The following is a 13,377-nucleotide window of genomic DNA, read 5'->3' on the forward strand; positions in this document are numbered from 1 at the left end:
TTCTTGTTATAAAAACAGGCACACGCTTCACCCTGACCTGTCTTAACTGAGCTCCACTTCTATAAAACACGACCCTGTAGCCGAACATTGATAGATACGTTGTATATCTTTACCTATTAAGCCATGCCCTTGCCTCACCCATTGGGAACAAAAAGTATTTTAACAGCTGGGACTTGTTGATAAAGCCTCCTGATCATGTACTTTGCTTATACTGACATTTCATTATTGTACATGTCACTATCATACCTAGGGGTGAGATGACTCTATCGCAACAATTAACATGGCTCTCTTTCAGGTACTGGTTAAAGGGATTGTACAAGCAGACTCTTCCAGCTGATCTGAAATAGGATGTGCAGAGACATGACTGTATGCCGGACAGGACGGATGCTGAGGCAACCATCTGATGCTCAGTGAATATTTTGGATGGATCCCATTAATTAGAATAAGACCTATGTGTAATATTAGCAATGCAGCAGATGGTTGACTTGGCAAATGTCCAGCCAAATGTGCAATCACTTCTCTTTATGCCCGATATCACACTAGACAGAAGAGTATGGTTGTACAACCCTTTTAACACTAATTGGACAGGATGACTTGGCGCTTGCTTGCCCCATCTCCTTTCAATAATTCTTTGGTTAAAGAAGTTTTCTGTGAGTCAAGAAATTCTCTGGGTCGGGATTGGGCTCAAATAAAAATACCGGCAAGAAACAATACCTAGGCCCCTGGCCCTCCAGTCCCTGAAGAAGCTGCAGTGGTCACGTGGCAATCATGGCAGAGTCACCACTAAAGCCATGTCAGCAGTCAAATGTACAATGAATGGCATGTGACCAAAGCAGCTTCTTTCAGCTATATTTTCACGATACGGATTTAGACCTCACAGATACAGCAGAGCTGGGTGATGGAGCCTGTACATCAGAAATAAAGAGCCCTGCTGCTCTGTATTAAGGAGCCACTGTCACTCCATGTAACATTGTATGGTGTACATTGGTGCGCCATATCACAGGGTTATTCTTCACTAGAAGTAATGAAAAAGGAAGCATATGTAAGAACAATAGTCAAAAGGTGCCCTATACCACTCTGTACAACTCTAGTCATATGCAATACATGAGCGTATTGAGTTCAGGGTCTGAGTGCACTTAAATGTGACTCATGTAGCACCCATCACCTGTTCTGGCACCATGTACCACTTATTTGTAACACAAAGACTAGTAGGCTTTTCATGGATTGTGTGAGTAACAAAAACGAAGGCTTACAGCATCACATGTATGAGGGTGCGATTTTTGTACTACAATTGCTGTGAAATTACAAAAAAAACCCCACAGTTTTGTTGTAATTTAGCAAAAACCACATTTTGCTGCAATTTTGTGGTAATCATGGCAAAAAATAAAGTCAATTTCTCTGCAACGTTTGACTGCACTCTTATGGGGGTATACTGCAGTACGCATGAGGCTTTTAATATTTACTCCAGCAACCAGATATCATTCATAAATAATACTACATGAATTCTGAACTGCAGTCACTTACAAGACCCTAAAATATGAAATGCTGAATAATGGCAAAACATATCTCATAACCTGCTCTGGAAAGAATCAATTGTTGGTCATGTTTTTCAGATTGCTGTTGTTGGTCTTTATCTTCATTTGGTCTTGCATCATTTTCTAGAATATCGATCACAGGAAATGAAACAGGTTTTGCTCTGGAGGGAAATGTTTTATCACAGACTTTTAGGTCTTGAGAGAGGATTTTCTTCTGAGTCTATATTATGAAGAAAAATACAAAAAAGTTAAGATTATTAGTAAAATATTAGGGCTAATATTAAGGGCTCAGTCACATGGGCATTTTAACATGCGTTTTTCCGCACCTTAAAAAAAATTAGCACTAGATAGAAGCAATGCTTTTCAATGGCAGCCAGGGCTCATCGCGTCCAGACGACTTTTCTCCTGCACTACTCTGAGGAGTATTCAGCAGGCGGGGATTAAAAATCCCCGCCTGCTGAATGGGCTGCCTCTGATTGGCTGAGCACTGTGACCAATCAGAGGCAGCTCTCAGCTATTGAATGACAGCAGAGAGCTAACTCTGATTGGTCCCTGCGCTCAGCCAATCAGAGGCAGCACTCACTCATTCATGAATTCATGAATGCTATCAGCGTTTTTTCCACTGTGATGCCCGCTTAGGTCACGCAAATTTTTGAACGCATCAGTTATGCGTTCAAAAATTTGTGCGTCAAAACGCCCGTGTGACTGAGCCCTAAAAGGGGTTGTGCAAATATATTGACTGTATCCATTGTTCAAAGAAAAAAAAAGCCAATTTGCAATTACAAAAAGTCTTTCTAAAGTGAACCAGTTACCAAGTTTCACCCCCACAGTACTTCCAATTGAACTGTTTGTTGCGTTACCACTTCCCAAATATACATCCTCTAGAGGTTCCATGGGTACCAGTCAAGCATGTGAAGACTTCTTGAACATCTCATCCCTCTGTTTCTAGTGCAGTGAGATGGCACACGCACATCTGCGCTGATCTCACTGCAGTGGTTATGCATGCACGATACACCCACGCAACGTGTCAGCGGAGCCTGTATGCCCGCATTCTAGGACACTCCCTGTCACTTACTGACCTCTAATGAGAGCCCATGATAAATGGATAAATGGAATTGTTTTTTCATACATGGCAGCTTCTCCTCTATGTATGTATATGTCATGGAGCCTCAGTGCCTTGAACCACCAGTGAGCAATTGTGATGAATATGTTGTTTTTCATGTAACTAGGCACCTCCTCCATATACAAAATAGATTAGATAGATAGATAATACACCAATCATGTGTTTGAAGGAGCCATGATACTAATATATGCCTGGTTCACACTCAGAATGCTATAATTTTCATAGTGGCCATTCACGTCAATAGGATAATGCTGCAATGCTTGGGGAAAAAACTCTAAAAAGTGCTTTTTGAGTACAAACCAGAGTGCTGAAGTCCCTTCCAACAGTTGGTTGGGGGGAAGGGAGGGGGGGCTCTCAAGAGTAATGCCCCCATCGATCAGATATTATCCTGAGGCTAGGCCATCTACTTTTACAACCCAAAACAAGCCTTTCAGCTGTATACAGCATAACATAAGAAAAAAATGCTTATATGTTCTTCTTTTCTCCTATGACTGGGAGATATTGTACTGAGATTGCCTGGAGCAACATATAATGACTATGATATTCTATATTTATCCATATTTATACGGTACTTAAAAAAGTATCTTAGAAGCCAGTGGCTCATAGTAATATAACAAAGTGTGTAAAGTTAAAATAGTTGTATATCCATCCAGTTCAGCCTATTAAAACAGAAAAATTTAGAAGGCAAGTGAAATTTTTAGTTGCCAAATTTATATACAAATACTTTATAATTGATGTTAAAATAAAAGACTTCCTGTACTATATTATCAATCACATATACTGTACAGATCCAGAGTGCCATTCCCTGGTATAATTTACAGAGATTGTCCAAAGGTCTCCTTCCAGTAATTATCTGCAAATCCAGAGCAAGGCACCCCAGTATAATTTACACAGTAACACAGTCCATCACAGAATAATAATCACACCCAGAGCATCTCTTCACAGTGTAATAATCATGCACAGAGCTTCCTATTCTCCCCCCATGCAGTATAATCACATTCAGAGTTCCCCTCCCCAATTTACAGAAGCTGTGCCTGCTTATATCCCCATCCTTGTCTAATCATATTGACAGGAGTAGTCACAGGAGCCAAGACAAAGGAGTCATTCGGTCCCTAATTAATCACAGTCAGTTGACCCCTCCACAATAATCACAGCCATCCCTTTTATGCAGCTGCAGTGATAACAGATGCATAAGCTAATTCCCTCAGAGGTAGACAAAATGGCAGGAGCTGCCCTGATGCCCCTTCCAGTAGTAATCACAGTCACAGGAATTGTCCCCCATAGTGATCAGTCAGTGGAACCACTCTTCTTCCTAGTAATCACAGTGACTCGCATGCAGTGCTGAAGTCAAGCTTCTGCTGGGACGCATGCACTAGGGGGTGTGGTCAGAGGGATTTGTCTTTGAAACATCTACTACTCACAAATGGTGACAAGATTGAAAAATCTTGTCCCCATTTGCAAAACCTTGGTCTCATTGGCATACATTTTGGTCGCCATCTGGAGCACTGTTTAATGTGATTAGATGCTCAAAATCAACATTTAGTTTCTATAGGAATGCTAAGATGTGTGTGCTTTTTCATTTGACTCTGTACAACCAGACAACAAAAAGTAAAAGAGAAACAATATAACGAATACAACATTACACATCAAAATACAAACTAACAAACGTCAACTGACCCTTTCCTCTTTCTCTTTACACATATAAGTAAGCAAGTTTTTATCCTGGCATACAAAGGGGTTTGACGAAAGGTCATCATGCTTCTCAACTATCACTGTGAAAAGATATGGGATAGAATTAGTCATATTTATTGGATTTTTACAACGTATTTTATATACAGCCAAGTAAAGAAGGGATGCCCCATGTAACCTTTTTTTTAAGATTCAGTTCAGATTGTCTCTTAGCTCTCTGCTGGGAGAATACACTGTGCTCTCAAACAGACATAAAATGTAAACCAGGTCAATTGGTTCCCAAAGTATGCACCATTGGACTGCGTTTGCCTCATGAAATTGAATGGTTCTGCTATGGGAGACAACTGAATATCATTTACATGGAATTCAAAAGTAAACACCTGGTTTTCACGCTTGCTTTCCACAAGGAAGGTGGGACTTAGAACCTCATTTACACGCAAAGACAATCTTTCAAACAATTGAAAGATTGACAGTTTTAGCAATTATTTTGTATAAAGTGTTAATGGACACTAATGTCCATTAACACTTTATTAGCTTCATTTGCGTGTAAAAGGGCCTCCGGGAGCTGTTTGCAGAACACAGCATGTGGTCTGAGCTCTGCACACAGCTCCATTGTTCACGCACAGGCCGTCACGGGCTGTCGGCAGAATACAATGTTATCTCCGACTCCTGTGCAGTCCTGTGTTATCTCTCTGGCTGAACGATGGATTTTAAGCTCACCTTTAAAACATCCTTCAGACGAAGAGTGAACGTTGGCAGCGTTTACACGCAATGATTATCGCGCATATGCCATAGTTTGAATGAATTTTGAGTGATAAACGTTGCGTGTAAACGGGCCTTTAGTTGCAGATGGATCCCCAAGTCACAGCCTTCAGGAGAGTCGCCAAGTGGTGGTAGTTTGGGTGGAGAAGAAATGTATGCAGTAATGAAAGGAACAGTCAGCAGGAGACAGACCGGAGGGATAACCTTGAGAGGAGGCAAACATGTAGCCTGAAACAGTCAGGATTCATTGCTTGAAGTTCTACAGCAGCTATTCTTAATATGCAGGTTCCATGACAGAAGCAAATTCAGGAGTGTGCAGTGAGTATGAACCAGAGGCACAAAAGATGGCAGATGTAACATCCAAGAGTTAGGACAGTAGTTTATTTAGATACAGGTCCAGGGGGGTTAAGAATCCCAAAGTTCCAAAGAGCGGAAATTACGCAGTACAGAAGTACAGTACAGAGTTAATCCAAGACAGTAGAGGTAGACCAGGTCAACACACAAACAATAACCCAAAGGTAAAATAACTCAAGGTTAGAAAATCTCAAACCAATAATTGAAACTGCGTCCATGAAGCTAAACATTCATATAGAGTGTCGGGCACTGGGATTAGTGGGGCAACCCACTACCTGACAAGCCAAGTGGTCGGGTTTACTGACTGGCCAGGCACCATGGTGCTCTGATTGTAATCCGCTGCACAAACTCAGAATAGGACAACACAGGGGCAAGATGAGGCAAGTTTGTTACAGGTGGCGAAAGTGAAAAGGTCCTGGTGGACAGGGGTGTTCATGGTGTATACGTACCTTGTGTAACTGCACAGCATCACTGAGAGTTGGGAGCCCTTAGGCCTCATGTCCACTAGAAAAATACAATCCGCGCAGAATCTGCTGCGGATTCCGCGCGGATTTGCTTTAAATGGTATTTTTTTTTGCATGCAGATATCCGCACACATTGCTATCAATGTGATAGCAATGTTGCCGATCCGCGGCAGAATGGAGCATGCCGCGTTTTTTCTCCCGCGCGTGAAAAACGCAATTCTTTTAAAATTCCATCAGCGGGTGCAAAAATCAATTTAATGGACCGCGGATGGCCAATGATTCTCTATGGGCAAAATCCGCAATTCCATTTAGCTAGTGGACATGAGGGCTTATGAAAAGTCACATTTGTATAAGACAGGTTTTACTTTCTCTTATTATATTATAGTGTTATTCGATTTGATGATATTTTTTTCTATTGTTGCATTATATTTATGCCATTCTAGAGTGCCTTCACACGGGATAGACTATTCTGCAACAGCGTTATGTAACATGCCCACCTGTAGAATATTCAGCACCAAAACCCACACTGCTAACATACGGCTTTCATGCTAACATCAAACTTTAAAATCTGCAATCCTGAAACCTCCTATACTCTCGTGCATATTGCATGTCGTGCAATGTGTTTTGCAGTCCCATTGAAAACAACGGGCAATGCGTTCCGAGGAACATGAAAAGTTAGAATATGCCACGATTTTATCCCGCTCCGCATCACTTATGTATATGACTCCATCCAAAAGAATGGGGTTCATATTCGTACGTCTCGAAATGCGCAAATCTTGTGCGATTTTCTCGGCCGCGTGAAAGCCACCTAATTGCACGCTAACCATTAGACATGCTTTTATTTTTTGACCTACAGTTTCAAAATGAAAGTTGGAATCACTTAGTTTTTTTAAAGAAGTTTTTCAGTCTGCTAGTTTTTAGAAGTGACTCTACATACCTGTCCGACCATCAGGAATACGGGGAAGGAGAGTTGTATACTTGGACATGCTTCAGTCTGCGAACATATGAGCAGATAATACAACCAATTTCAACAAAGCTATAAAATTGCAGAAGAGATATATGTAGGTTATATCAGAGCTGGAGGCTGGGTCACTTAGTGGTGGCTTAATGGATTTACAATCTGCAAGTAGAAAGAAAAGCTCGCTCTACAGACTGCAGCGCGGTTTGCTATTGAAAGTAATGGGATGCGGATCTGCTGTGGACTGGAATCACGCACTTAATAAATATCTGAAAACCTAGATCTAAGCCTGGGCTAATAAGTGTTCCTTCCCAAATTACTCTGTACCATGGACAACCTTAATTTGTCACTAAAAGGATTAAATAAAACACTTGCTGCTATGCCTGCACACACCGGACCGGTTTTCTGTCTCCTCCAAAGTGACAGTTTAACAGTCACTGCAGCCTTTCCCATCTCTATCCTTATGTATCATGGGCCTGGCAGACAGTATCGGGGAAGCTGGAGCTGGGGGGAGTTGATGAACAAATAAAAGTTTATGCATCCTTCATATAGAGCTATGAGGCGAAAAAAAATACATAGGGAAACATTCCTGAACACTAGAGGGCGCATCATACAAACTTTTAGAGTGAAGGGAGAAAAAAATCAGCTGCCTATAAATTTATCTATGAAAGAATTCACTTAAAGTTTGGTAGTGTAAAAAAAAAGCTAATGTGCGAACAAAATAAGGTGAGATTTAAAAGAAGTTGAAGGGCCAGTTCCCACTAGTATAAAGTGGATGGGAGGTTACCGAACTTACCTCCCCCCCCCCATGACTGCAGTTCTGCAGCCTTTGTACAATGTAAACAAACACATGTTGTGCTCTATTGAGCCTGAACTCAGCATTTAGGACACAACACTTTACCTGGTTGCAGCTTTTAAGATGTCTTGCAAATTCAGGCTTTTGCTGGAAAATGCAGAGCAATTGGTTGTTATCTGCAATAAGGAAGAAGAATTCCTGCTCCAGGAGGGAATGCAACGCCTGGTGGTGCTGGAGAAAGCCAGCCTGGTGGTGGGCAGGTAAGTCACTGCTTAGCAATAGCTTTTATCTATCATGTCTCCTCAAATTTGGATGAACATATGTGAAGAGCCGGTTACAATCTTCGACTAGCTATGGAAACCATTCCATACATATTGGTATAATGTGGATTCCTGCGACTTCACTGCAGTATTTTAATCTAATTATTGTAATGACTGCCCACTGTCATTTCCATTAGACCAGTGCACCCTGTAAAAGCTTCTGGAAGGTCCATAGAAAAACATGTGTTGGTAGAAACACAAACTATTTTACCAGTGCACACCAATAATGAGTGAAGTCTAATTAAATTATATAAACGTCATCTCATTAAATTCTGCCATTTCTTTCAACCTCTAAGACAACTTCCAAGAAATAGAGCAGTATTCTAAAAATGGCATATTTTGCTTTTACTTGATCAGACCTCTCCGCTTTTTTTCTCTTCAAGCCATATTCAGTCAGTACATTTTAAAAGAGCACACGAAAAACCACAAACTGTTTTGCGATTATTGCTTTTTTTATTTTTCAGTTTTAGGGCTTAAACAGGTGAACGTGTTTGCGCTCTTTTTGCACGCATGAAACTCACGCCGCAAAACGTGATGAAGTGACTCCATTGATTTCAATGGGTTTGTTCTCGTGAGCGTGTTTCTTGCAAGCAATTCCTGCGCACAAGAAAAGATAGGACCTGCTCTATCTTTCTGCGTTTTACGCAGCAAGCTGGCAAAGGAGTCTGTGGCAGGTTCAAAAAACCAAGGGGGACCTTGTAGGGAAAATAAGACAGCTGCTCTTATTAGGCTTTAAATAGCCATTCCATTCCACGAAAAGGCAGTATCACGCGTGTGTGAGGGTGACTACCCACTACAGTTCTTTTTCACTGCGAAATTCGCAGCGTTTTTTTCTCCAGGGGTCTATGGAACTTGTTAATGATAAAATCGTGATTGCGCAAAATCACAATTTACCGTGATATCGCGATTTTAACATTAACAAGTTCCATAGACCACTAGAGAAAAAAAACGCTGCGAATTTCGCAGTGAAAAAGAACTGTAGTGGGTAGTCACCCTGAAGTGGCGTTGGGAGAGCAAAATTTATAGTACTATGTGCTGACACGCATGTATGAGCCTGAGTATTGCCATCTCTAAATCTTGTTCATTCGCAAATATGCTACATTGCGGCGAGCACATTTGCGAATACGTTCATCTGTCGAAGCCCTTAATCGCACATCAACTGTACTGTCTGAATGCACTCTTAGGCCTCCTTCGCACGAGAAACATGGCGTCGCTACGAGAAATTCGCAGCAATATCGCATCAGTATATTGGCCCTAACTGCCCGGACAGCGCTTCTAGGTAATGTATGTGCATTTTTTTTTCCCTGCAGCTAGCGCTTAGTTTAGGGCTTTGACAGTAGGTTTTCCTACTATCAAAATTGCATCGCCCCCGAAAACCGTATTTTCGTGCAGTGCGATGAAACAAAGAGGAAGGCTCCATGGGGAAACATGGGCTACAAAACTCTGCAGGTTGCGTGCATATCGCAATGTCACATGCTACAAAACATCGCTAATGTGAAAGGACCCATAGGAAAGCATGGGCTTCACATACATGCGATTTGTAGCATTGTCGCAATGCAAGAAAACCGCATGACTTTGTCGCCCGTGTGACAACCAGCGGCAGAAATCCATGTCTATGCTGTGCATTTCTGCTGCATGTTCTGCAGTAGATCTGTACCTGGATATAGCCCTGTAAATGGGCAAAATCTGCATGCGGAATTTACAACACCATCTACATGAAGAAGTGAAATGGGCAAAATTTGTGTACAGAATATATGACGCAGTTCTGCACGGATCCACGTGAAGTAGTGACATGTCACTACTTCACATGGATCTGCATTAGAGATGAGTGAGCATACTCGTTAAGGGACAATACTCAAGCGAGTATCGTCCTTTTCGAGTACCTGCTTGCTCGTCAGAAAAGATTCGGGGGTAGGGGGGGAGATCTCTCTCCCCCCGAGACTGCTCGGATGAGAATGCAGTTACTCAAGAAGAGCGCTGCTCGCTCGAGTAACTGCCTTATCAGAGCGTGCTCGCTCATCTCTAGTAACGATCCATACAATCCCCCTGAACCTACTTGTGCTCCACTTGCCATTGCTGAGCAATAGTGTCTGCAGATGCCAAGAGCCTGAGACCCAGGAATTGGGGAAAACTGGTCAAAATCTTAAAAGTATTCATGTGTTTTCTTATTGAAGTATTTGTAATAAAGACATGTTTTTGAAATGGATCACAACAGTATAACATTATTTGTAGTGATGGTTTCATAAAGGCTATCGGACCTACAGATGCCATACGGGCCCAGTTTTCACTTGCAGAGTTTGAGACTGTGATTGATTGCACAGGAAAATGTGTTCTACCAGGTAAGTGATTGCACCTTGTCATATGCTTCTCAGCAAGAATCAGCCTGAGGGTGCATTCAGACGAACGTATATCGGCTGGGTTTTCACGCCAATATACGGCGTCTCTCTCTGCAGAGGGAGGAGGCTGGAAGAGCCGGGAGCAGTGCTCTGAGCTCCCGCCCCTCTCTGCCTCTTCTCCACCCCCTGCACTATTTTCAATGAGGAGAGGCAGAGCTAATTCCTGGAACTTAGCCCCGCCCCCGTTCCGCCTCCTCTCATTGCAAATAGTGCAGAGGGGCAGAGAGGAGGCGGGAGCTCAGAGCACTGCTCCCGACTCTTCCAGCCTCCCCCCCCCCTCCCTACAGAGAGAGACGACGTATATCGGCTGGGCGTGAAAACCCGGACGATATACGGTCATCTGAATGCAGCCTGAATTTGTTGTTCATTCTTTTCTTACAAATGTATATCAAGATCTGCAAAATAAGGGCAAAAACAAATGGGCTTATGCGCAACAACGGAATGTAGTTTCACATGAACAGTTTTTAAAAATTTTTTCTCCAGCCTTTCAAACTCCGCGCCATAGCACAGGAGTTTGAAAAAAAAAGCAGGAAGATGAGTCCTGCCCTATCTTTCTCATATGTAGTACTAGCTGATATACCCGGCTTCGCCCGAGTTAATTTGGTACTGGTGTTTATCTGGTGTTCACACAGAAAATCTTATGAAGTCGTGGTTACTTTAGAGATACTGAGGAAAAACATATGTTCACCATTTTGCATAGTTCTCTGCGTTACCCAGGAAACACCACGTGGAGGTAACCATGCGACGTTTCCTTCATATAAAATGACATCAGGAAGTGAGAGAATTAGATTACATGCATAAAATTTGGACGCTAATTCTTTTGCGCTTAGAATTGAATAATCGAGTTGGGACCTATTATCTTTTCATATTTATGACACAATCAATGCTTGTGCCAAATTTCATGTTTCTATGACATTGGGAAGTGAGAGATTTGGATTATGTACGTAAAATTTGGACGCTAATACTTTTGCGCATAGAATTGAATAATGGAGTTGGGACCCATTAGCTTTCCCTATTTATGACATAATCAATGCTCGTGCCAAATTTCCCGTTTCTATGACACCGGAAAGTGAGAAAATTACATTCCGCACGTAAAATTTGGACGCTAATTCTTTTGCACATAGAATTGAATAATGGAGTTGGGACCCATTAGCTTTTCCTATTTATGACATAATCAATGCTCGTGCCAAATTTCCCTTTTCTATGACACCGGAAAGTGAGAAAATTACATACCGCACGTAAAATTTGGACGCTAATTCTTTTGCGCATAGAATTGAATAATGGAGTTGGGACCCATTCGCTTTTCCTATTTATGACATAATCAATGCTTGTGCCAAATTTCCCGTTTCTATGACACCGGAAAGTGAGAAAATTACATTCCGCACGTAAAATTTGGACGCTAATTCTTTTGCGCATAGAATTGAATAATGGAGTTGGGACCCATTAGCTTTTCCTATTTATGACATAATCAATGCTCGTGCCAAATTTCCCGTTTCTATGACACCGGAAAGTGAGAAAATTAGATTCTGTACGTAAAATTTGGACGCTAATTCTTTTGCGCATATAATTGAATAATCGAGTTGGGACCCATTAGCTTTTACTATTTATGACATAATCAATGCCCGTGCCAAATTTTAAGTTTCTATGACATTGGGAAGTGACAGATTTAGATTATGTACGTAAAATTTCGATGCCAATTCTTTTGCGCTAGAATTGAATAATCGAGTTGGGACCCATTAGCTTTTCCTATTTTGGAGATAATCTATGCTCGTGCCAAAATTCATGTTTCTACGATATCGGGAAGTTGGAGAACTTTCGGCGAGTCAGTCAGTCAGTCAGTCAGTCAGTCAGTGAGTCAGTGAGGGCTTTCAGCTTTATATATATAGATTATCTATGTGTGGGAATGATAGGGCAAGTCCTGTCTTTTCTTGGGTGCAGTATTCACACCAAAGAAATGAGCTAGTGAAAACAAAATAATTGAAATCAATGCTTTTGTTTCGTCCCGCTATGTGGTCGTGATTATCACAGCTGCATAAAGGGACAAAAACACGGCCGTGTGAGGAAGCCCTTAGCCAAAAAAATCGAAAAATTATTTGCGCGTCCTGAATCCTCTATGAATGGAGTGTTGGAGTACATGAATGACCATCATTTCATTTACTGCTATAGGATGGAGGGAGATTGATGTGCTCAGGAATCTTTCCATAGAAGTGAATGGAGCAATGGTCCTGCATGTGTATCACTGCTTCCTACTCATGGAAGACTTGGGGTAAACAGTCCCGACTGTCAGGCGCCCTGTGGATAGGGAATAAATGTAATTAGTAGGAAACTCTCTTTAAGGTCTTATTCCCCTATCCCTATTGAAAATACATGCACTCGGCCGAGTATGCATAGTTATGGGTAGTGGTGTGTCAGAAGGAATCACTGTCTTGGTTAATAGTGTTATGAGAACCCATTGGTCCTTTCAATTACATTGCATGGTGCTGATGGGTGACAAGAGACACCCCATCCCACTGTCATCTGATTACATGCTGCAGTTGCTATTGATTGTGTCATGTAGGGGGTTACACTGCCAGGATCTGAGGCTCCTCTGTTCCTGACAGTAAGAGCAGGAGGCTGGCTGTCAGTAGTCAGCAAAGCTACCACCTTTGTATGTTCAGGTTAAAAGTCCATTAGTGAGGTCAGTAAATAGGCGTATTGCCGGTCACTAAGGGGATAATATCCTGTTGTAAATAATGGCCATGAAATTCTTGTTCGATTTGTTTTTTAGGCTTTATAGATGCTCACACCCATCCTGTGTGGGCAGGTGACAGAGTACATGAATTTGCTATGAAAGTAAGTAACTTGATCTAGGCTTGATATACTATATTTAATATACAGTTATACGGTATATGCTACACAGGGATTTATTCATTTGTCAACATACATTTAGGATAAGGTCGACATTAGAGATGAGCGAACGTACTCGTCCGAGCTTGATACT

At 41.7% G+C, this 13,377-nt stretch overlaps 1 protein-coding gene across 1 annotated transcript in view; it reads left to right on the top strand.

The window, feature by feature from the left end:
- The first annotated feature begins 7,804 nt into the window (after positions 1-7,804).
- AMDHD1 (amidohydrolase domain containing 1) overlaps positions 7,805-13,377 on the top strand; it is a 33,769-nt gene continuing 28,196 nt past the window's right edge. Inside the window, exons 1-3 of the mRNA XM_066589867.1 lie at positions 7,805-7,941; positions 10,234-10,340; positions 13,165-13,229. Coding sequence (XP_066445964.1) covers positions 7,805-7,941; positions 10,234-10,340; positions 13,165-13,229 — 309 coding nt within the window. The remainder of the gene's footprint in view (positions 7,942-10,233; positions 10,341-13,164; positions 13,230-13,377) is intronic.

Source organism: Eleutherodactylus coqui, chromosome 2 (genome assembly GCF_035609145.1).
Source record: "Eleutherodactylus coqui strain aEleCoq1 chromosome 2, aEleCoq1.hap1, whole genome shotgun sequence".
Taxonomy (NCBI): Eukaryota; Metazoa; Chordata; class Amphibia; order Anura; family Eleutherodactylidae; genus Eleutherodactylus; species Eleutherodactylus coqui.